This window comes from Danio rerio, chromosome 9 (assembly GCF_052040795.2).
Source record: "Danio rerio strain M-AB ecotype USA chromosome 9, GRCz13ab, whole genome shotgun sequence".
NCBI classification, from domain to species: Eukaryota; Metazoa; Chordata; class Actinopteri; order Cypriniformes; family Danionidae; genus Danio; species Danio rerio.
In genome coordinates, this window is record NC_141029.1 from 42,677,856 (window position 1) to 42,704,501 (window position 26,646).

The window sequence follows — 26,646 nt, forward strand, 5'->3', positions numbered from 1 at the left end:
TGAAAGCTTTTCTTCCATCACATTCTGACTCTGTGTATTTATGTAACGGTGTATGTTGTAACTGTAAGCTAAAACTATTTTAAAAGCTGAAAGAATGCAGGTACATGTGTGGTCAGCAAACATGCTAAATGTATAGAAACAGAATCAGCAGCAGACGGTACTGACCTTCAATATTGTATGCTAAATAATGTAGATGTGACTGGATTTAAGGAGAGAAAAAAATAACATTTTGTCTGGATTCAAAATCTCACCTAAGCAATTTATGAGATAAAATATTCTTGATCAATAAATTGCTCAGACATGTTTTCATTTTTCAAGAATGTATCGCTCATGAACCAAAGCTGAGTTGAGTCTGCAGAGCCAACTCCAGAATTTCTGTAGTCATTCACCTATATCAGGGGTGCCCAAACTCTCGGTCCGGTGTCCTGCAAAGTTTGATTACAACCCCATTTAGGCACACCTGGACAATCTAATCAATCTCTTTCTAGGCTTCTAGAAGCACTTGTGCAGGTGTGTTGAGGCAAGGTGAAGTTAAAATCTGCAGGACACCGGCCCTCCAGGACCGAGTTTTGGCAGCCTTGACCTATATAGTTTACAGGATTCTTTTCTAGAGCTTGTTTCTCATGTTCTGCGTCTCCTGGTTTACTCTCAGTTACACACAGATGCCCAATTAAAGGTCAGTCTTTCTCCGTAAAGGTGAAAAAGGTGCTCATTATTCATGACAAAGACCCTCCAATGCATACTGTCTTTCTAACAAACAAAAAAGTGACTTGCTAAATGTAAATCAATATATTGAGTAACACTTTACAACAAAAGTACATGAATACTGATGTACTAATATGTAAACTACTAGCAAACTGAGAGGGGTCTTTATGCAGACCTGGTGCAGTGCAATCTGAGCAGCAACCAATGCTTTTTAATGGGCTCACCTAACCCCACCCCTAACCCTACCCATCACAGTGACGTCACTCGCTCCATTGAGTGCATTGTGTCTGAGATTGCATCGTTGAGTGATGCAATTTCAGCTTGCATCATAAAGGCTGCATCCAGATACTATTGACTAACGTTATCTACAACATGAGACACATGAGTTATGACTACTTTAATTACTTGTTAGTTCATGTTTGTTAATAAATGTATTAATTAACACTTTAGTTTAAGATAAATCTAACTCTTTCTATAAGAAGGAATATTCATTAAAAGAGCAACTTAGCCAACATAAACTCATGACCTGTTAATGTGACATTATGTCATGACTATAATTGGAGTGGGACAATATTATTAACTTATTCTTTACAACTCATGAACGTCTAAATAGATGTATAAATTAAAACTGTAGTTTTAGCTAAATGTAACTCGCTCAATAAGAAAAAAAATATTCATTATCTTGTCCAACATAAACTCATGACCTGTAAGTATTACATTACGTCATGACTTTACTTGGAGGGACAAATTATAATTAACATTCTTATTAACTCATAAACGTATAAATTGATGTATTAATTAACACTTTGGTTTTATCTAAATGTAACTTACTTCAAAAGAAAAAATATTCATTAACTTGCCCAACATAAACTCATGCTCTGCAATTATAATATTATGTCATGACTTTACTTGGAGGGGCACATTATTATTAACATTCTTAACAACTTATGAATGTATAAATGAATGCATGAATTAACACTTTAGTTTAAGCTAAATCTAGCTCATTCTATAAGAAATAATATTCATTAAAAAAGCAACTTGCCCAACATAAACTTGTGACCTGTAAATGTAACATTGCACCATGACTTTACTTGTAGGAGCACATTATTAATGACATTCTTAACAACAAGAACGTCTAAATGAATGTATTAATTAAAACTTTAGTTTTAGCTAAATGCATCTCGCTCAATAAGAAAAAATATTCATTAACTTGTCCAACATAAAATCATGACCTGTAAATATAACATTACGTCATGACTTTACTTAAAGGGGCACACTATTATTAACTCATTCTTTACAACTTTTGAACATATAAATGATTGTATTAATTAACACTAGTTAAGCTAAATGTGACCTGCTCAATAAGAAAGAACATTCATTAAAAGTGTATCTTGACCAATATAAAATCATGACCTGTAAATACAATAATAAGTCGTGACTTTACTTGAAGGGACACATTGTTATTATTAACTCATTCTTAACAACTCAAGAATGTATAAATTATTGTTTTAAGTAACACTTTATTTTAAGCTAAATCTAACTTATTCTATAAGAAGGAATATTTATTAAAAGGGCAACTTGCCCAACATAAACTCATGACCTGTTAATGTTACATTACGTCATGACTTTACTTGAAGGGACACATTATTAATAACTCATTCTTAACAACTCATGAACGTATAAATGAATGTATTAATTAACACTTTAGTTTAAGCTAAATGCAAATTGCTCCATAAGAAAAAATATTCTTTAACTTGTCTAATATAAACCAGTAAATGTAGTATTACGTCATGACTTTACTTGAATGGGCACACTATTATTCAACCCAGGCTCATTCTGGAATCGTAGTCCCACGGACGTTTCTGGAGATCGCGGAATACGTCCTGGGAGGTAGGTACGGCTGCAGTTTTTGTTTTTGCAAATCCGCTAGAGGCCACTGTTGTGCGCTTTTTCTCATCTTAAACGCCTCTCGCGAGTGCAGTTCGCGCCCGCGCTGTTCTCGAGTGAACCCACCAGAGGCTGCTGTCCGACTGACCGGATGATTCCAGCGACGCTCCTGGGACAGACGAGTCTTCATTGAGGCCATCTTCCAGCATAAACCACGGCGAATGAAGTTCTGCACAAGACTTTTGGCCAGCGGAGAAATTAAAATGGTCGTGCCCAACTGAGTCTGGTTCTCTCAAGGTTTTTTTTTTTTTTTTTTTTTTTTTTTTTTTTTCTTTACTCCCATCAGGTGAAGTTTTTTTTCCCTCTCCGCTGTCGCCACTGCCTCGCATGGTTCAGGATTGGTAGAGCTACGCATCGATGAATTTGCTCTTCAGTGTTTGAACTCTCAGTAATGATTAAATCACACTGAACTGAGCTAAACTGAACTGAACTTAAACACTAAAACCTGAACCACACTGTTCCAGTTACTGAACCACACTGTTCCAGTTACTATGACCATTTATGTGAAGCTGCTTTGACACAATCTATATTGTAAAAGCGCTATACAAATAAAGCTGAATTGAATTGAATTGAATGATTGACTGTGCGACCGGCCAATCGGCTGGAGGTACACAAGGAGGTAAGCGGTCGGCCGGCCGGCCGGCCGGCAAACGCGAAAGGGAACAGCATCACACCGCCCCGTAGCGTTCGCTTGAAAAAAATAAATGCAGCCGTATGTACCTCCCGGGACGTATTCCACTGTCTCCAGAAACGTCCGCGAGACTACGTTTTTAGAATGAGCTTGGGTTGTTATTATTAACTCTAATACTCATAAATTTATAAATAAATGTATGAATTAACACTTTAAGCTAAATCTAACTCATTCTTTAAGAAGCAATATTCATTAAAAGAGCAAATTGCCCAACATAAATTCATGACCTGTAAATGTAATATTACATCATGACTTTACTTGAAGGGGCACATTATAATTAACTCATTTTTAAATACTCATGAATGTATAAATAAATGTATTAATTAACACTTTAAGCTAAATCTAACTTCTTCTGTAAAAAAGAATATTCATTAAAAGAGCAACTTGCCCAACATAAACACTTGACCTGTAAATGTAATATTACATCATGACTTTACTTAAAGGGGTACAATATTATTAATTGTTATAATGTTAATGGAATGAAATTGTATGAACATGGTCAGCAGTCAGACCTTACCTGGTTCATGGTAAATAAAGATGACTCTAGAACCGTGTCGTTGGAGCTACAGAAGTTTATTAGGCCTTGCGTATATGGATCCAGGGTACTGGCTGATATATTCATGCCAGTCATGGAGAAACTGCATAGGGATTTTTTCAGGATGTTCACTGACTCCCAAACAGACTCCATTGACTACAAGAAAGAAAGAATTTAAAATAAAATACAGTGAAGCAAGCAGCTGGTCATGTCATAGGTACTGTACATGTAAGTCTGTTGCAATAACAATATATTGACTTTCTATGCAATTATATTGACAATAACCCTATTTTTTCCTTTTCTTTTTTCAGTAACATGATACATGGTTCATCATAACAGGTTCGCAGCAATACATTGTGTAATGTTCTCCTGATGCTGAAAACCAGTTTGGAGGAATAAATACAAAAAGATTGGGTTTCAAAATTGCTCAAGTGGTTAGATAACTCACTATGGAGTCAACCAAAAGCATTAAAAACATGATTCAGGTGATAAAAACATCTCACTAACCTGATCAACCAGTAGTGTGTTGTTAAAAGCTGCCAAGACTGAAGTGGCATTAGGAAGGCTGGAATCTTTAAAACAATAAAACAGGGATTTATTAACAGTTATTAAAAATAGAATCTTATTGTATTAAAGGGCAGCACATTATGCACGTACTAAGCATCCTGTCCCATAGCTGTTGGAGTTCTGGATGACTTGTGTCTCTTTTTAGGATTGCATGAACCAGTCCTCCTTTCGGTAGATCAGCCAGAGGAGGCAAACCATGTAACAGTGTTGGCAGACTGAAATAAAAACAGAAACATCACTATGTTAAATAACTAAATATTTTATATCAAAGGACAAATTAGTTACTTACAAAGAGAGCTGGGTAACACATTAGTTTAAGTGACAATTCACACCATTATACTGGCATTTACATGCCTATTATTAGGATATTAACTGTTTATTAGCACTTATAAAGCATATTCTTATTGTACATTCCTACCCAATAACTATACCCAACTACTGCTTTATTAGTTAATAAGCGCATAACTAGTAGTTTACTGAGCTAAAAATCTTAGTTAAGGGTTTGCTAATTGCATGAATTGTACATTGAAATAAAGTGTAAGCGAAAAAAGATATATGTAAATGGTATTTATGATATCCAAAATCATTATTGGATTTACAAAATATATTTTGAAATATTGCAAAAATGGTGACTTACAGACATTTTTGTCAACCAAATATGTATATTTGTTCAAATGCATTAAATATAATTATATGCATTTGTTTTGTATATGGCTATATATGAACATACTGTATATATGTACAGTATATAAGTAATGTATTTGTATATATGATTTACATATTTGTATTTCCAATAGAAATATTTGAAAATATGTATTGCATATATGATATATTTCATATATGTGAAACCCACATATGAACTCATAATTGTAATTTGCATATGCACTCACTGGCCACTTTATTAGGTACACCTGTCTAACTGCTCTTTACGCAAATTTCTAATCAGCCAATCACATGCATTTAGGCATGTAGACATGGTCAAGGCGATCTGTTGCAGTTCAAACGGAGCAACAGAATGGGGAAGAAAGGTGATTTAAGTGACTATGAAGGTGGCATGGTTGTTGGTGCCAGACGGGTTGGTTTGAGTATTTCAGAAATTGCTGATCAACTGGGATTTTCACACACAACCCTCTCTAAAGTTTACAGAGAATGGTGCGAAAAAAAGAAATTATCCAGTGAGCGACAGTTCTGTAGGCACAAATGCCTTGTTGGTGTCAGAGGTCAGAGAAGAATGGTTAGACTGGTTCGAGCTGATAGAAAGGCAACACTAACTCAAATATCCACTCATTACAACCGAGGTATGCAGAAGAGCATCTCTGAGCACACAACACGTCGAACCTTGAGGCAGATGGGCTACAGCAGCTGAAAAGCACACCGGATGCCACTCCTGTCAACTAAGAACAGGAAACTGAGGCTACAATTCACACAGGCTCACTACAATTACACAATAGAAGATTGGAAAAATGTTGCCTACACTGTAAACCCTAATGCTGTAACTAATTAATTGAGTTGAGTTCTATTAACTTAAATCATTAAAATTCGTTTATCTTAATTAACCTTGATGAGTATTTAGAACTTTTTCTTATTTTTGAGTTTGAAAAAATTTAATCTTTCAAGTAAGGTGAACACTTCTGCTGGGTTTAATTTATACAAAATGTCTCTTTAAAGTTTCATTAACTCAAATTCTGTCAGCCTAGTGATTTTGCGTCTGACGTCATCCAGGTTCACGTACGTGCTCATGCTTCATTGGTTTTTTTCAAGATGGCGGATCGGCCTCGCTTCACACTACAGTAAGTAAAATATTTACAAATCCAAGAAATATTAAATGTATGTTTTAATTAATATAATCACAGTAACAGTTCAATGTAATGTAGAGTTAATCAGGGTGCGTTTACATGTCGTACATTACAGAAAACATATTTAGCCTCACTTGTTGCTAACTAACGTTAACATTACTGTTTAAAAAGTTAGAATCAGTGCAATGTTAGCGTTAGTTGTAATGTGTTAACTCTGAATTTTAACAGAGTGTGATAAAGACAAAAATATTTAAAATCGGCAGATTACATTTTTCAAAAAAATTTAAATCTTGGCGCGAGTATGCCTTTTCTCAGCCTGTGCTGAAGTTGTCATGGAGACGTGCGCTCTCACAACCGCATGTCATGGCGCTGCGCTGAACTCCATCCAGTCTGTGAATGTGGTATTATCTTCGCGATCTGTAGGCACTTCGGAAACGAAAGGCGCAAGAAACGTAACGTTAATCATAACTCAAATGATCTCCGACTAAACACTTAACGGTATTTTCTGATGACGCGCAAAAACGTAGTCTCAAAACTTAACTCTGTCACACGCAGCTTGTTGCTTGCTGATCCATGTATGAGCATAGCCTGACGGAGAACATTTAAGCTGCGCTCCTCACCTGAGCAGGTACAGAGCAGAGCTTCATTTTACACTACCACATTGAGGTAAAGTTGGTTTTATATTCATACATTCATTTAGTAACAACTTGTGACTCGCTCCATATATTGTTTACCATGGTACTTTGTCTATTCGTTCTGAAATCACATGCAAGTATGACATGAAAACAACATTACACTAAATGCACTATTTTTTTTGACTGAACAATGTTGTACTTTGAAAGTCATTGGCTGCTAATATGATTTCACCATTAAGAATATGCAAAAATTACCTTTCTGAAATTATATTATTAAGGTGAAAGTCTGAATGTGTAAATATAAAACTAACTTTACCTCAATCACCAGCACTGATCAACACTTAATATTTCCTCGCGCTTAAGACGACATCTCTGCATATCAATGATTACCTGATTAATGCGATCAGTTAAGTGAGTTTAAATGTCATTTAGGTCAAATGTATTTTAAAGGTATGATAAAAGTTTTTTTTTTTCAATCTATTTTTTAAAATGTCTACTCTGGAGAGAATATAAACAGCCTAAAAAACAAAGTATGCATATCTATAACACATTAATACAAAATTATGTTATTAAATAAAATAATAACAAAACAAAATATTCAAGACGTGGTAAAGAAGACAGTTTTCTGATGTGCAAATTTTGTAGCTTAAAATATATTTATATCTTAAAAATATAAATATTTTAGTCTATATATTTTTACATCATTAGACAATAAGGTACGTTTTGTTATTTCTAGCTTTTAAAATCAGGCCTTAAATTTCTTTGTCGTCCTATTCAGTTTTAGAAATTTCAATACTGTTTAAATTAAATCTGTGTTCATCAAATCAAAGCAACTAACATGATAATCAGCTCTATTGCTAACCGTTTTGGAGGTTAACGTTAGACATCATGTAATTGTACTACTTCCACTCTCAGCTAAATGACACTGTGACTTTGTGTACATACAGAATTGAAGGTCAGGTGTTGCTGACTACAGATAGGTTCTTAAATGGAGGCATGTGAAAGGTGGGTAAAATATTTATTTTGTACTACTATGCCTGGCATATCCAGATAAAATAAATATTACAGTGTATTTATCAATGATACTTTTGCAGCAAGGAAAGTGAAACTTCAGCTAGACCTTGAGTTCAGTTTACAACATGAAAATCCTGATTTCAACATCTGATCAACACCTGATTTTCATCTGAGGTAAAAAATAGATAAGTAAATGAAACATAATAATAATATTAATACATTTTTTCTAGAATTGTATATTTTGTGGTGTGGGTTTGTTTTATGAAATCCTCTCTTGTTTCTTTTTGCTGTTTGCAGAGTACCAACATGTTACAAATGAGAATTTTCCCCACAAATTCTTTGCAAAACTGGACCACCACCTATTTAATTTGATGACAATTTTAAGGCAAACAGCATCCAAAACTGGCAAGACAGCAGATACCCTGGCTAATCTTTTAAAGGTTTATGATGAGCAGGTATGTTTGGGGTCACGTGTTAAAGTATACATTAAAATATAATTTGAATTATTATTATTTTTTTAATTTTTAAAAAATTGATTCTTGATTTCCAGGAACTGAATGATGTCAGTTCATGACGGACTACTGTTATCAGAGGTCTTTTGGTCTTGCTGCGTGAGCGTGACTTAAGATTCTTTAGGAACACCCTGGTAAGACTTCATTCATTCTTTTCACAATTAGGCATGTTTAATGAAAAGATGAAAGTTTTGAAAACTTTTACTTAATAACATATTTGTAATCAAGAATAGTTGATGAATCATATAATATTGGCTCAGTCATTTTGATACTGTCCTTACATTAATATCCTTGAATTATGTTTTTAGATTGATAATCCTGCTGACTGAAGATACTTTATTGGCCCTGCATTCACTGAGGGTCTCTGTTGTCCTGAAGAATGAATTGGACACCACCCACAGCACACTTCCAGACCTTTCTTGTCTTGTATGGATTAATGTATGCTCTTCACATAATATATAGTAAAGGACTTTGAACTTGTGCAAAAAGTTTTGCTTGGTATGGATGATGGAAAATAAAAAGTCTCGTAGCATGGAAACCTTAAAGAATGAGTTGATGTAGAGCTTTTTATTTTTTTTTTTAACTTAATAAAGACTGTCTCTGGGGTAGTAACTTCAAAACATTTATTTACCTTTAATTGGTAAGTATGCATTTTATTATATATAGGGATAGTTTGTCCAAATGTAAAATTCTGTCATTTACTAACTCTTCACTTGTCCCAAACCTGCTTGAATTTCTTGCTTTTGTTGAACACAAAAGTTAAGTAAAGCTGACAACCTGTAACCACTGACTTTCTAATAGGAAAACAAATACTGTGGAAATCGGTGGTTACAGGTCTCAGCTTTTTTTTTTTTGGTCAAAAATAACCTTTTAAGTGTTCAACAGAAGAAAGAAACTCAAACAGGTTTGGAATAAGTAAATGACAGAATCAGTCGCCCTGGTCGCTAATTCAACCCAGCTGGACCATCATCAACACAGGATCGTTCACAGCTGGACGTCATCTAGTGGAGAGGCATATAAACCAAGCCCACGCAAGGAGAAGATGAGCTTCATTCACCCAATGACTCCATGCGCTAACGCTTGTCTCTCTGTCTCTCCACAGCAGACTCCAGCTCGTGACGATCCCACATCCGACTACTCACTGTCCTTCACTTACTTCCCGGAGCACCAGAGCACCTCACCTTAAAGAAGAGCACCGTTTACACCCCATTCACGTTGTAAATAAAGCACCCTCCGGGGACTTGTCTGTAAACTTATCCAACTGTGTTGCTGTTTTCCCTCTGCCTCGCTACAATATATATATATCTGCTCTCCGTTAAACAGAAATTGGGGGAAAAAATAAATGGGGGCGAATAATTCTGACTTCAACGAGATATATATATATATATATATATATATATATATATATATATTTACAGTTTCTGTGTAGTTTACACTAAACGAGTCACTTCACAGAATGTGCACTTATTTTTTTTTAACGAATGCCTTAAGACTAAGTTTTACACTTATTAATGTATTATTAAATTTTATCAAACTTATAGTTGTTTTTTCTTGAGGCTCTTATGTCTGATATCATATTTACATTGTGGGTAAATTCTATTAATTTCAGAATAGTGTTCATTTTCAATCTCTTTACGTCTAATAGTTTTTATTGTTTTAAGACATTTGTAATTGCATAGGAGACAAATTTGAAAGTACTGCTGGACATTTTTTCTTTAACAATAAATGTCTAAAATTGTATTGTCTGTGTGTTTTAAATTACAGATTTATTTTGACAGATTTATGGGGTTTAAAGATTAAAATAATGGCTAATTTTATTTGTGAAACTGACGATGGAGAAGTTAATTTTAAAAAATGCTATCAAAATGAATGAGCTGGGTGACTAAGTATGTAAAGGTGAGATAAATAATTAAAAATAAGTTAATTGCTATTAAAATGTATGAGCTGGGTGATTTAAGTATTTAAAGTTGAAAGAAATTAAAGCAATTAAGTTAATTGGTATTAAAATGTATGAGCTGGGTGACTAAGTATTTAAAGTTTGGAAAAATTAAAACAATTAAGTTAATTGGTATTAAAATGTATGAGCTGGGTGACTAAGTATTTAAAATTTGGAAAAATTAAAACAATTAAGTTAATTGGTATTAAAATGTATGAGCTGGGTGACTAAGTATTTAAAGTTTGGAAAATTAAAACAATTAAGTTAATTGCAATTAAAACGTATAAGCTGAGTAACTTGGGTATTTTAAGTTAGGTGAAGTGTCTTGCATGAGTACAACAAACTCAAAACTTAATGTTTCTGTTTACTTAAAATAGATAATTTCATAACTTAAAAAATTTGACGTAACTGATTACCTCAAATTTTTTGAGTTTTGTCAACTTATTCGGGATTACAGTGTAGACTGATGAGTCTCGATTTCTGCTGCAACATTCGGAAGGTAGGGTCAAATTTTGGCATCAACAACATGTATGCCCATCCTGCCTTGTATTAATGGTGTAATGGTGTGGGGGATATTTTCTTGGCACACTTTGGGCCCATTAGTACCAATTGAGCATCGTTTCAACGCCACAGCCTACTTGAGTATTGTTGTTGACCATGTCTATCCCTTTATGACCACAGTGTACCCATCAATATGGATCCAAATCTCTGAGGATTTTTTCCAGTACCTTGTTGAATCTATGCCACAAAGGATTAAGGCAAAAGGGGGTCCAACAAACTACTAGTAAGGTGTACCTAATAAAGTGTCAGTGAGTGTATTTCCAAACAATTTTTTTTTGCTCATACTTTAATGTACAATTCACACTATTACCAACCATTGACATTTGCCTCCTTATTAATAATTAGTAAGGTAGCAGTTTGGTTTAGGTATTTGGTAGGATTAAGGATATATAAAAAGATTATACCTTATAAGTCATTATTGTCATATGTCATTTGTATATATTGCCATTGACTTCTATGTGGATACCGTATTATTCCAAAAGCACTTAATCATATATACATGGTTATATAAAATATGGTAGTGCACATGACAGACATGGTTATGTAAATGCTGACGTTTTTGCAAAACCTTTACACATAAAAGAAACAGGATAGACTGATTATTAAGAAAACACATGAAAGATGATTTAATGACAAGCAGTGGGTGAAAGATTTCACAAAAGCAGTCATGTGAATTTAAACCTCCTACACAGTATGAGCTGTTGTGTGCACACAAAGAAAACAAGGCACAATGAAGTGGTACAGAAGGAATGCCATCATAGGAGTTTCTGCCGCACCTCCCGGTTACCTTTGAGATTGATCATTTCTAGATCCCTCGTGAAATATTCAAAAAGCAAAAAGAGCTTTAAAATTCTTTCAGAAATGTCTTCAGGTGCTCATAACTTTTATTTTATTATTTTTTTATTTAATATTTTGAATTATTTATTTAATTTAATTATTTTTTATTATTTATTTTATTTATTTATTTATTTTTTATTAATAATTATTTTAATTTATTTTTAATTTAATTAAATTTTTTTATTTTATAATTTAATTTATTCTTAAGTTTTTTTTTTTATTTAATAATTTTTTCTTTTTTCTTTAATTATGTTAATTAAATGAAAATATTTTTAATTTAATTTAATTTAATTTAATTTAATTTAATTTAATTTAATTTAATTTAATTTTTGAAAGCAAGGGGACTCTATCCTAACCTTAATGTTTGAAAACCAGTAGTTTTTGGATATTTACAACTTTAAGAACTTACTTAGTACTTTTGTGTTTCACATGCCAAGTAAGCTTCAAACTATTACTTACAATACAATAAAATAACAGTAGATTAAAACAGCATTATATTTAAAGAACATGATCTGGACTAAACTCATCAATGCCACAGACTTGTGGACTATGTATAAATTGATGCGGATCTGGTTTAGTAAAAAAATCCTCCACAATATAATGTCTTTTGCAGATCAAGCTGGGTATTTTTAACTTTATGAACACTGACTAAAGTAAATGGAGACAGTATTTTGCCATCATCATGTCATCAGTGACGCATCAACATGTCGGAGTTAGAAATGAAAACAACAACTGACCTCACACTTCTGTTCTCAGAGTATTCTGAGAATACTGTACTACATGAAATTACTGTTGGGGGAAGACGGTGTTTCTGGAAGTGTGTAATATTTACACAGAAGTAAGTGAGACACGGTGCATTACCTGTGTGATTCAACATCCCTGCGGTGACGATGGTTTCTGTACAAGTATGATCTGGACTGTCCTTCTGTAAGGTAGGATGAGGTAGCACATGAACTGTCCGTGCTACACATCAAAGTCTGCAGAAAAGGGAAGAACCCGGTGCTGGGAAGGTTTCTGGGTGCCACATAACCTAAGAGAAAACAGAGCCAAATCACTTATTATGCCAAAAATAATATCCTGCTAAACTGATTTAATAACATTATATATATATATATATATATATATATATATATATATATATATATATATATATATATATATATATATATATATATATATATATTACACAGTTAAAGTCAGAATTATTAGCCCCCCTTTGAATTTTTTGGATTTTTTTTATATTTCCCAAATTATGTTAAACAGGGCAAGGAAATTTTCACAGTATGTCTGATAATATTTTTTCTTTCTTCTGGAGAAAGTAGTTGTTTTATTTCGGATACAATAAAAGCATTTTTTTATTTTTTAATCACCATTTTAAGGACAACATTTTTTAGCCCCTTTAAGCTGATTTTTTTTTTCGATAGTCTACAGAACAAACCATCGCTGTACAATAACTTGCCTAATTACCCTAACCTGCCTAGTTAACCTAATTAACCTAGTTAAGCATTTACATGTCTCTTTAAGCTGTATAGACGTGTCATGAAAAATATCTAGTAAAATATTATTTATTGTCATCATGGCAAAGCTAAAATAAATCAGTGATTTGAAATGAGTAATTAAAACTATTATGTTTAGAAATGTTGAAGAAATCTCTCCGTTAAACAGAAATTGGGAAAATAAACAGGGGCTCTAATAATTCAGGGGGGCTAATAATTCTGACTTCAACTGTATACACACAACAGTTCTGTCTGGTTTTCGAATCTGATTGGCTTGATTCATTTACATAGCCGTACAATATTCTGCAATATCAAAACTCATAAAGCCTCCTCACCCTTTTGTATTACTTTGCCTACATAGAGTGGTAGCAGATCAAGAAACTCACTACAGTTTGACTAATATTGCAGTTGTTGGACAACATAATGTGCTTTTGAAGCTTTTTCAGGCGAGAATGTAGTTGTTTAGATTGCAACTATACAGTTTATTTACAAGGATAGCGTCTATTTTAAATATTTATATTTTTTTAGTCAAAGAGCGACTGCAACCATCAGCTTATCAATGAGTAGAGCAAAGACGGTTGACATTGTCTATTCACAAGATGGTGACAGAGACAGCATAATAAGCCCTTAGAGGAGAAAAACTCAGTGTGTTTTCAAACTACAGCTGATCAAATCATTATTAAACAGGTAAGTGACATTCTAAGTTAATCTCTCTCTTTTGTATGTTGCAGTGCTGTATTTAAAACATATACCTTTAGTGTATTGAGTGTGAGATGGGACTTACTTATCAGGAATATATGTATTTTGTATTGGCCACTCTTTGTATAATACTGAGTTACTTTTTGGATGGCCATCTTTTTTTTTCTAATGAGTCTCCTGTTTTTGTTACTGCAGACCAAAGATGTATAAAGTACTAGAGACCCAGACTTAAGTAAAAGTACAAGTGCTCTATCAAAAAAGGGACTTGAGTAGAAGTTGAAGTGCTCTTTAAGCACCATACTTAAGTGAAAGTATTAAAGTATTCAACAGTTTTTGTACTTAACTATTGCAAGTACACTGAAAAAAAAAGTTGTTGCAAACAATTTATTTGTCTTGAATTTAAACAAACAAATTGTATTTAGTAATGTTCAACTTAATTTATTTGTTTAAATTCAACATTAACAAATGGTTTACAACCCCTTAACCAAAAAAATAAGTAAATTTAAGGAATCATCTTTGAATAATTTTTTTCAGTGTAGTTTATTTCAAAATTTACTACTCAAATACTGAAAGTAAAAGTACAAGTATTGTATAATACAGTTATCAAAGAAAGCAGTTAAAAGGCATCATATTGTTTTGTTTATTTTAAATATTTTTGGGTGCACGTGATTAAGCAGAACGAAAAGAAACATGGCTCACAATAGGAGAACATTTTTCTCTCTCGCTTGAACCACAGATCTGACAGATTATAACAGCTTTAACACAAACCTTTCAAAATTGTGTGTCACAAAAACACTCCGTAATCCACTCAAAACACTATTGAAACCCATTTTCAGATCGCAAATTACCAGTTGTAAACGCTGTAAACAGAAGTTCTAAACATTCTATCAGAAGATACTGGTCACTATGGCGTCCTCCATGCAGCAGCCAAGAAAAAAGTCTATAATTGTAAGGAGTAGAAGAGTGGTGGTCACTCACAGCAACCCAAGTTCAATTCCTGGTCAAAATCATTTGCCGACCCTTCCCCTCTTTCTGCTCCCAGTAATTTCCTGTATGTAATCTCCACTATCTAATGCAAATTAAAGGTGAAAAAACCCTAAATTAACATATAGTTATATAGTTTTTTAGTTTATTTTGCATGATTTTATTTGTATCTTATGAGTTCTGATGTTGTTGTTGTGTAATTTTGTCATTTGTTCAGGAGACATTTTTAAGATATCTATCAGACCTTTGAACAGATGTTTTCCAGGCCAAATAATCTTTAAAATGCAGACAAATGTTTAAAATAGCAATTTATTTTTAGCCAAAAAGGCTTTAGGAAATATCAAACTCTTAGATTACCATCTGCCTTTGCTAGTCAGTAGCTTGTCGTATAAACACTTCGGTTTTATTAAAATGTGTACACGCCCCTGCTCAAATCATAATCCTGTAATAATCATTATTTTAGGTCGGCTTTGAAAAAAGAATGTAGAAAACATGAAGAACATTTTAAAAGCAACACGACAAACCACTTGGGATTTGACAAGCAGAAATGACTTGATATCCTTTATACAATGAAGGTTGTGCCAAAACAGCTTTATATAATTACAGAGGTAAAGCAGTCAGGTATGAAGATTCGTCAAAGGGCAACAAGTTCACCAGAAATGCACAAAGAAAGAATTAATAACATAAGGAAATACTTCTGCGTTTAGTTAAAATTTAATAACAAATGTGCATATTTACATCTAAATGGTTTCTCATGTAATGTCAGCCACTCTTTATAGGGCACTCATTAAAATAGTCTTTGGAAAAACCAGGGCATCACTGAGGGTAAGACTTTATGAATTTTCATGATTTATAAAAATATATATATTGCAATCAATGTCACACAATAAAAGTTTCAAGATTTTATAGGCATTAATAAGTAAGTGAACAAAAAGATATGCATCTAAACTCATTCCTATCATTCCCCTCAGTCTTTGTCATCAACTCATATGTAATAATAAGGGATGGGCAGCATTTATGCTACATGTATTTCAAATATGTATTTCAAATATAAAATAGTATACAACCGCTCAAAAGTTTGGGGTCAGTTGTATTTTTTTTCATGTCTTTTTTTTTTTTATTCTTCTGGTCATCAAGGCAGCATTTAATAAAAAAATGTTAAATTGTTTAATATTTATTACAATTTTAAATAACTGCTTTCTTATTTTTATGTACACTGTATAAAAATCCTGGTTGCCTTACATTTTTAAGCTGAATCAAATTACCCTTCGAGTCCACTAAACTAACATTATGTTAAACTGACTTAAAATTGCTTGCGTAACTTATAACATTAACTTAATTTAATAAGTTACAATGACCTAAAACATATGCTGTCAGGATTAATTGATCATATATTTTTTTAGTGCAGTTTCAAAAAGAAATGATTACTTCAGTCATTATTGCTTTTACCACTATTACATTAACAATAATAATAAAAATAATTATAATTATTTTATTAGAGGTATTTCTGAAGGATCATGTGACTCTGCAGGCTGGAGTAATGAAGCTGAAAATGCATCTTAAAAATCACTGGAATAAATGATTAAATTAAATTATAAACTACTTTTGAAGAGTTATTTTATAGTGCAATAACATTTCACAGTTTTACTATTTGAACTGCATTTTTGATTAAATAAATGCAGCTTTGGTGAGCAGGAGAAGCTTCTTTTAAAACATTTAACAATCCTACTGACCCCAAACTTTTGACTGGTAGTGTATTTCCTAAGTTGTATTCGGCTGTTTAATAATAATGAAATGTAAGAATATTTCATAAAAATAGCTTTTTTAACTTTTTTTAAAATATATTTTAATACACAAATACTTTGTAAGACGTCAACATGATAAAAATCACAAAATGAGGAAAGGTCTAAGCTTGAAGACATCATATTTGCACAATATTTGAAACAAAAATATTTGAACAATCCTCCAGTCTACACTGTAAAAAAAAATCTTGCTGCCTTAATTTTTGTTGAATCAAATAAAGTTTTCTAATCATTTCAACTTACATCAAGTCACACTAACTAAAATATTAAGTTAAACTTTCTATAACTTTAAAATGTAGCTGAAACTTAATTCTCTTTTTAAATACTTTAAAGCAACAGAAAAATGTTTGTTCTCTTGACTTTTTGTTATTACATTGTTTACAGAGTATACAGGTTTGTCAAACACACCAGACTCAGGTTATACGGCAGCAGCAGGATATACATTATTGCAGAAACAGATAAATACATTTTAGTACTTTTCAGATGTCATGTTTTTATGCAGGAGTACAATTGAAAAAAAGATTATTTAAGGAAATAACTAAAACTGGATTTTTTTGTAATTTTCTCAAGTAATGATTCTACGTTGAGGATTGAAGAGTTTAAATCACAAAAAACTAGATACTAATATTAATATCAATTTAAAATTATCACTAAAAAACAGTGTTTGTGAACTATTTGTATCTCCTTTTTAAAATAAATGACTGTTAAGAGGTTGACTAATTGTAATACTATTTTTACAATAGAGATTATGTAAATTTTAATGGCCATGAAATGGGTGGAAACTCAATAAACAGATGTAGCACTAGTGTATGTAATCCAGGCCTATTTGAAAAGAACTTTCATGCTTCCTTGTATACTTATACTTCAATATCTTAATTTATTGTGATACATGACCATTTTTGTACCAGTTTTATCAAAAAACATATTTCTAAAGGTGCTGTTGGCTTGAAATTTTCACAAGATGTTGGTAACAACCAAAAAAAAAAATCATATACGCTAAAGCAAATCTAATAATAAGTTTACGAATCAAGTTATGTGTAATAAAACCAAATGAAACAGGAAAAAAAAGTATTGAACACATGAAGAAAGGGAGGTGTAGAAAGGCAGTGAAGGCCTACACAGCAGCTGAAATCTCTCAGTAGTTCTTCAGCAACCCTCTGCCCTTTGTGATAATAAAATAAAGATTTTAAAGTTTTAACTAATGTATTTAAAGCTCTACACGGACTTGCCCAGACCAATATATCTAAACTTTTAAGTTTGTATTCTCCCCAAAGATCCCTTACCTTCTGCTCAGCTCCTGCTAATTGTTCCTAAACCCTGCTTGAAAAAAAAGGAGACAGAGCCTTCTCAGTCTATGCTTCTAAAAAAAGAACATATTACCTTTAGAAATTAGAGCTTCATCTACATTACGTGTTTTTTTTTTTTTTGTTTTTTGTTTTTTCAGTCAAAACCTCTTCTTTTTGGCCTATTGATATAAATTACTTTTTTGTTTGTTTGTTCTTTGGACTTTGGATAGCCAGACTTGGATTTTTTGCATTTATTTTTTGTTTTTATCATTTTTAGTTTTTAAACTTTTATTGTAGCATATATTGTCCTGTCTTTCTAATAGCTTATACTTTGGTCAACATTCATGTTGTTTTAAAGTGCTATATAAAATAAAACTTGACTTTGAAAGATCACAAATTTCACATACAATATTTCATAACTAAAAACATGATGTTTTATTTTTTTTTATTTTTACATAATATCTAGAAATGGAGTTTAATAGTTTGGCATACTGTATGTTGTTAATTGTTGGATTTATCGTTATAGTGAGCAGTTTTATAATGAGCAATTAAAAATTGCTGTACTGTCAAACCCTTCCCACAGCAGACATTACTGTAGTTACACATCTAAGTGCATATTACAAAAATATATACAGTTGAAGTTAGAATTATTAGCCCGAAGGTTTATTTATTTCCCCAATTTCTGTTTAACGAAGAGAGATTTTTTTCAACACATTTCTAAGCATAATAGTTTTAAAAACTTATCTCTAATGGCTGGTTTATTTTAGCTTTGCCATGATGACAGTAAATAATATTTGATTAGATATTTATCAAGACACTTCTATACAGCTTAAAGAGACATTTAAAGGCTTAACTAGGTTAATTCGGTTAACTAGGCAGGTTTGGGTAATTAGCCAAGTTACTGTAGACTATTAAAAATCAAATTTAGCTAATAATTTTGACCTTAAAACGGTTATAAAAAAATAAAAACTGTTTTTATTCTAGCCGAAATAAAACAAATAAGACTTTCTTCAGAAGATAAAATATTATCAGACATTCTGTGAAAATTTCCTTGCTCAGATAAAAATAATTTTGAAAATATTTAAAAGAAAAAAATAGGCAAATAATTCTGACTTCAACTGTAAATAAAAATATAAACTAGAAAACAAACAGATATTTCGATCATCAATTTGACAAAAAAATATATAGTTTTCTCTGATTTATATAAAATATTACAGTAAACACTGCTAGAAATATTTCACACCTACAATTTTAAATAAAAGAAAAGAAAAATGATAGCTTGCTTTGAAGTAAATACCATACAGTAATAAAATCTTTGTGAATGCTGACTTTGCTCTCTTGGCAAAATAATGCAGAATTTGTAGCACTCGTCCTCTGAAACTCAATTTAAATTGAGAAACATAAAAGAAAGATAAAAATCTGACAGGCAGACCAGCATACATCTAATCGCACAGCCGTCTGGCGAAAAACAATTGCGATCTCAGGCGTGCTTTTCTCAACCCGAGGTTGGTTTTTGTTTTGAATGTTTGATTTTCCCGTCTGACTTTATGGTGTAAGATTTTCAATGCCAATATATCATGTTTGAGTTCCTCAGTTCATATAGAGACCAACACAATACCTCGAGTCAAAAGGTACATTACTATAGCCTAAGAGTGACCACTTAAAAGCCTTCATACTAGGATTATTGACTTTACGCAATGTTTGTCCAGCAAATAGTATGAGAATGAAGCAAAACCATAACGCATGATATAAAATAAACATGACATAAGCTGCCTGGGGTGTGACAGATACAAATGAGAAAGTATCATTAATATGAGGAAATACAGTACTAACCAGAACATTTGCAGTCAGCTAAAAATAAATCACCTGAATTAGCGCAGAGGGCAAGAAAGTTTAGCCACATTGTTTTGGTTTTTTTAGCAGCTTGTTGTCTCACATTATCAAATGAGTTTGGGGTTTCTAATGGATGCATAGGCAATTAAACAACACTGAGTTGGCCTTTGCAAGGCATAAGGGAGCTACTTACAGGAAAGACCAGGCCTAACAACCCAATCCCCCCGAGAGAGATGTGAAATAACAGAAAGCTCCCAAAAGGCTGTCAGCTTAAGGGGAAAGACTTGATAAAAAAAAAATCCCAATAATTTGTTCTTTTAACTGCTAATCATATATTATATTTAAAAGAAAGTAGAAGAAGATGGATAATGCAGATAAAACGTTAAGCAAGAATAATGTAGATTAGCGGTGTGTGCATTATTTAGAAATAAGAAACTAGTTTAAACATTTCCAAGCAAGACCTTGTGGGTATAATATCAGACGTCCTCAAGAGATCTATGACATCAGCCTGCTTAAAGTGCATGAAAAAAAAAATACTAATACTTTCCTTCTTAGACTTTACAGACCTAAAACTTGCCTATAGCACTCATTCATTGTTGCTCTTATAGTTGTGTAAGTTGCTTCCTTGTCCTCATTTGTAAGTCGCTTTGGATAAAAGCGTCTGCTAAATGACTAAATGTAAATGTAAATGTAAATCAAAATTTACAATGGGACATAGTGACTACCGTTTACATGGACATCAGTAAACTAATTATTTTCATTAATCTGAGTAAGACCATAATAAGATTAAGGTGTTTACAGGAGTTGCTTTTTGAATGTTCCTTTCATGATTCCGTTTGACATGTTATAGTACACACAGTAGATCAATTAACGTTATTGCGTCACCACGCCGTCTACATTTCCTCCGGACTTTCATGTAATTTCGGGTGTTTCGATTTGTTAAACTAACTACAGTTTGGCACTTTCTCTTTCATTCAGGAATATTTCATGCATGCCCCTGAGATAAACGAGATATTGGATGCGAGAATGAAGTGCTGGAAGAGTGTAGTTTGAATGGAATTTGATATTTCACAACATATGGGAGAACAACCTCAGCATTTCTCGATGCAGGTGTCAGTGGTCCTTCACATAAATTGTCCTTTTCTGTTACTACTAATATTTCGTGTATGAAGGGGCAACAAAGACTATACTGCTTCCACAAATAAAGATCTTTTAATATAGATAAATCACTCATGTGCATGTTTTACAGTTCATACATTCAGTCACTGTTATCTTTTTCTTTGCTTTATTGCTTTAATTCTCTAAGTGCAAAAAATAAGAGTTGTTTGGAGAACATTTTGAACCTAGGAGGAAAAATAACAGGGAGAAAACAGATGACCATGGCTCATTTATACCATAGACAAGTTTTCTATCAGATGATTCCCATAATATGCACCATGAGATTCAACTGCTCCCTCCTGGTATTCAATACAGAACTCTTATCAATAAAACAAATCGGTTTAAAATTTCATTCATCCCCTCAGCAGTAAAGTTTGTAAATTTAGGAGTAGATTTGTATTGTACAATGTATTTTGTATATTATTCATGATATGTTTGTATGCTGTAACTAAATGGCCTTTGGGAAATGAATAAAGACTGACTGACTGACTGACTGACTGACTCGGTAGGTGCAGATAATAGCATCAAAACGCAGTGTGTGTAGAGACTATCCTGTTGCAAAATGCGGTGAAAATCCTACACAATGGTACCAGTTTGATTTCGGTGTTTACATGTCTGTACTGCACTTCAATAATGCGACTAAAATCTGCATACTCCATTTGTCCTAATTCCATTTCTGTTTACTTCGATTATGAATTTAATCGGATTCAATTAATCCAAAAACTGCTGTTCACATGGTAGACTCCTAATCATAGTATTGTCTTAATCATATTAAAATCATATTATTGGTGTCCATATAAACATACTCACTGTTAGTCTTTAGGTGAACAATTCATTTGTGCAAGTTACACTTTTTCCGTCAAAATCAAAATCTAACCATTTGTTAACCCTCTGGAATGCCGATCCCTCTCTGATGAAATCAATTTAACAGCTAGGATGAAATATGCTCAGCCACACCCCTTTTCATGTGTTTTTTCATATTAGTTATCGTCAAAATTTGTTATGCACAGAAAGCTCAATCACAACCACATAGAAATCACAAATCAATACAAAACGTAATGATACTTGTGTTCTCCTTCTCTCTCCAAATAGGAAATATGGTGTCCATTGAACTGAACTGATCCTTAACAGAAACTGCAATATGTCAAAGCTATGAACACACACAAACACACACACAACAAACAGCCGCATGGGAAAGGTGCACGCCAGGCATTGAAACCAGCAAACAAAAGGCTAAAGCTGTGGATCTCAACCATCTGCCACAATCTGTCATTATATTCTGCTCTTTGTTTGACCTAAAGTGAAAACCTTGTTTTAAAAGCAACAGGTTTACTCACTTTTTAAAAGTACAACCAACTAATAGTTTATTACAGAGAACAATTTGAGCCTGACTGGTTAACTACAGTGTTTATTTTTTATAATACCTCAGTTAAAGCATGCAAGCTATGTTTAACTGCGCAATGCCCCTATCCACCCTTAGCAAAATAACCTCTGTATCAGTTTAAAGTCAAAATCTTTCCATAAAGAAAGAGCTATACATTGAACTGCTGCCATTTTTAAAACAAGATTCATTTAGATGACATAATAAAAGTCTCTATTTAAGGATCATAATGCAGCCCCTGAAATACTTAATTGTCAATTTAAAACTTAAGACTTTCTTCCGCCTGTAATACAAATTACAAAACTGAACCAATGTTTGTAGACTTATGCAGTTATATAATGCAATCATTAACAACATTATTAGAATGAAAGACAGAGATTAACTGTCCGTTTGATTCTTACAGCCTGATCTGATCTGAAGTATTTTAGGTTTTGTCAGTTTAGTGGCAAATTTTCAGAGAGTTCAGTCGTACGAAATTGTACGATTTTAAAAAGGAGGCGTGGCACCTAACCCCACCCCTAACCCCAACTGTCATTGGGTGATGAGCAAATCGTACTAAATTGTACGAATTAGATTGTACGAATTCATACGAATTAGCCACTAAATCAAAAAAGTTACGAATTGCCGTGAGATTGCGTTGGATTCTCAACAATGCCCAACAACAGCATCTCTATTAATAATGAAACTGTATTTGCTTCCAGACAACCCAACACTATCTCACGACAATTTGAACTTTTTGATAAAACATAAAAGCAATTTTGACAAAATTTTTTTAAATGATTTCACGTTTTCTTGTGAGATCTGGCTAAACAGCCCTACTATTGCCCCGCTTGAGTGAAATGTGATCTTGGCAGGCACCAAACTTACGGCAAAAAACACATCATGCTAAAGTGCTCTGTACTGCAAGACGAGATGGATTATTTTGGATAAAAGATAGATAAATTAGAACGCCATCCTAGATTTTGCCTTTCACTTGTATGATGATGACAATGAATTCTCAAAACTCCTCGAAAATGCTTGCCACAGATGTAACAAGCAATAAAATCAAACCGGACAACCTAACCTAACAACGCTGCTTGAGTAGGAGTCAATCACTTTTTTTTCGCTTCGAAACTCAAACAGGTTTGAAAAAAGTGAAGGATGAGAAAAAGATTGCAGATTTTCTTTTTGAGGGGTCAACTACCCCTTTAAGCTATTTCTATCAAACCACACTATATATTAGTGAGCAGACAAGCTTGACTGTATGAAAGTTACAGTACACTACGTGCACACTGACAGTCCCCATGGTATAACCTGAGTATAAGTGTTTTGCTCAAGGGCATAATGCTAATAATGCAGGAGTGTGACCTCAGCTCATTTCACAACTTCTGACTGCACCTGTAACCTTTCTGAACCTTAAACATGACCTTACATCAATCTAAAACATCAGCTGTCATCAGAAAATTGCATTTCCAACATGGAGGATGTTGTGTAATAGAGGTATACATACATGTGTCTTTGAGATTGGGAGGAAACTGTGAACGAGTGACTGCCAGGATGATGAAGATCACCAGTGGCCAGATAAGAAGAGCCAGCGACCAGGCCTGAAAACATCAACAAACAAACCTGACATCAGATTTTACTGTTGGCTATATTATGACAGGGTTATTAAAAAAAGCTAATAGACAGACATTAAAATACATAGTATAAATCAAACACAACTTTGGCAAACAAGAGCAGAAGGTTTACAATAAATCTGTGCTTATTTTACATAATATGTTTATTTTATTTAGTAAACTCTTTTTGTGTAAATAATAGACTTTTCAATTCAAAACATTTTATTAATATTGTTTACTGATGATCCCAACAAAAATATTAGCAATATAAAAATGTTTTATGCAAATTTAAAGCAAGATTTATTTGATTACACACTGAAAAACATATTCATTCACTCAAACAAATAATTTTGCTGCTTGTTCAAACTATTTGAAATAAGCTGAAACTACAAAGGTCTTGGGTTTTTTGGGGCACAACTTAATTGTTTTATGTTCAATCTGTAAAAATTTGTAAAAATAGTTAGGTTAACTTGATAGATTTGTGTTGGGACAACATTAAAGTATTGTGTGGAGCCCAGAAGTTTTTACAGTGTTGGATTTACTCATTTTTTTAGGGCAAGGGGTTGCAAACTATTTATATTGGTTGAATTTAAACAAACAAATTAAGTTGATCATTACTAAATGTAACTTGTCTAATAAAATCTTTATATTTTGCCACTATACTTCAAACCACTATTAATGTTTTATCCATTTGACAAGACAATTTTAGTCATCGCTTTAAATTTTGTTAGAATCTGCTTAATAATGTTATCATTTTATGAAATGGAAAGTATGATTTGAGTCAGACTGGTCAATAACAGTGTTTAAATTATGATGACGCTTAAGGAAAATCAATCAACAATCAATTTACGGTCAAAACTTTTATGTGAACTTTGTGCAATAATATGCATAAGAAAAAGCCTTATATTGTGTAATAACTGTTGTCAGGCATTTTTAGAACAGAATTAATTTAATGATATATTAAACATTATTTATGGATCACAGTTCAGCCCCAAAATATTAAAATGACATTTTAAATCTTTATACTTTGTCACTATTCTTCAAACCACTATATGTTTTATCCATTTGTCAGCAATTTTAGTCATCTCTTTATATTTATTAGAATATGCTTAACAATATTATCATTGGAAAGTACGATTTGAGTCTGACTGGTCAATAACAGTGTTTAATATGTGATGACGCTTTGGGAAAATCCTATTTGTTTAACTGTGAAATACCCCTAGTATATCCACCCTATGCAAAATAAACAATTAATTTATGGTCCAAACGTTTATGCAGCCTTTATGCAATAATTTGCATAAGAAAAAGCCTTATATTGTGTAATAACTGTTGTCAAGCATTTTAGAACAAAATTAATTTGATGACATATTAAAAAACACTATTTATAGATCACAGTTCAGCCCCAAAATATTGAAATGAAATCTTTATACTTTGTCACTATTCTTCAAACCACTATATGTTGTATCCATTCTTTAGAAAGAACTTGTAATCATTTCTTTATATTTATTATAATCTAACTAACTACATGATAATTTTATTAAATAAAAACTTTTACACTGTAAAAAGTGATCATTCACTTTACTTAAATAGTGAATATAGGTCCATTGCCTAAAAAGGCTATTAAGTTGATATAAATACACTTTTATAATTATTTAAATAGTTTGTTTAATTAAAAATGTTAAGGTAACAGGTTTACTCAATCTAAGTAAAGTCAACTAATTGTTTTAAAAACAACAGGTTTACTCACTTTTTTAAAGTACAACCAACTAATAGTTTATTACAGAGTACAATTTGAGCCTGACTGGTTAACTACAGTGTTTATTTTTTATAATACCTCAGTTAAAGCATGCAAGCTATGTTTAACTGCGCAATGCCCCTATCCACCCTTAGCAAAATAACCTCTGAATCAGTTTAGTCAAAATCTTTCCGTAAAGAAAGAGCTATACATTGAACTGCTGCCATTTTTAAAACAAGATTTATTTAGATGACATAATAAAAGTCTTTATTTAAGGATCATAATGCAGCCCCTGAAATACTTAATAGTCAATTTAAAACTTAAGACTTACTTCCACCTATAATACAAATTACAAAACTGAACCAATGTTTGTAGACTTATGCAGTTATATAATGTCATCATTAACAACATTATTAGAATGAAAGACAGAGATCAACTGTTTTATCTGATTCTCACAGCCTGATCTGATCTGAAGTATTTTAGGTTTTGTCAGTTTAGTGGCAAATTTTCAGTCGTAAGAAATTATACGATTTTAAAAAGGAGGAGTGGCACCTACCCCACCCCTAACCCCAACTGTCATTGGGTGATGAGCAAATCGTACTAAATTGTACGAATTAGCCACTATATCAAAAAGTCACTAATTGCTGTGAGATTTCGTTGGATTCTCAACAATGCCCAACAACAGCATCTCTATTAATAATGAAATTGTATTTGCTTCCAGACAGCCCAACACTATCTCACGGCAATTTGAGCTTTTTGACAAAACATTAAAAACAATTTGACAAAATTTTTTAAATGATTTCACGTTTTCTTGTGAGATCAGGCTAAACAGCCCTACTATTGCCCCGCTTCAGTGAAATGTGATCTTGGCAGGCACCTCAACCAAACTTACGGCAAAAAACACATCATGCTAATCGATTTGTGGTTAAAATCAACACATT

General features: G+C 32.6%; 1 protein-coding gene and 1 long non-coding RNA gene across 9 annotated transcripts in view; one reads left to right on the top strand and one right to left on the bottom strand.

Annotated features, from left to right (window-relative positions):
- Positions 1–26,646, bottom strand: part of abca12 (ATP binding cassette subfamily A member 12) — a 161,131-nt gene that overhangs the window by 131,428 nt on the left and 3,057 nt on the right. For both annotated transcript variants that reach the window (XM_087268247.1, XM_087268246.1), the window contains 5 exons: positions 23,865–23,958; positions 12,598–12,766; positions 4,536–4,660; positions 4,386–4,450; positions 3,861–4,034 (listed from right to left, as the gene is read on the bottom strand). In XM_087268247.1, the coding sequence (XP_087124373.1) occupies positions 3,861–4,034; positions 4,386–4,450; positions 4,536–4,660; positions 12,598–12,766; positions 23,865–23,958 (627 nt within the window). The remainder of the gene's footprint in view (positions 1–3,860; positions 4,035–4,385; positions 4,451–4,535; positions 4,661–12,597; positions 12,767–23,864; positions 23,959–26,646) is intronic.
- On the top strand, positions 6,191–9,658 carry LOC137496496 (uncharacterized). 7 transcript variants are annotated; one of them, XR_015499782.1, is made up of 8 exons: positions 6,191–6,235; positions 6,797–6,869; positions 7,824–7,881; positions 7,971–8,064; positions 8,188–8,345; positions 8,441–8,536; positions 8,711–8,840; positions 9,505–9,658. It is a non-coding gene; the product is annotated as an uncharacterized LOC137496496 (long non-coding RNA). The 7 variants fall into 7 exon arrangements; XR_015499784.1 differs by having other exon boundaries at positions 8,711–8,828; XR_015499779.1 differs by lacking the exon at positions 6,797–6,869.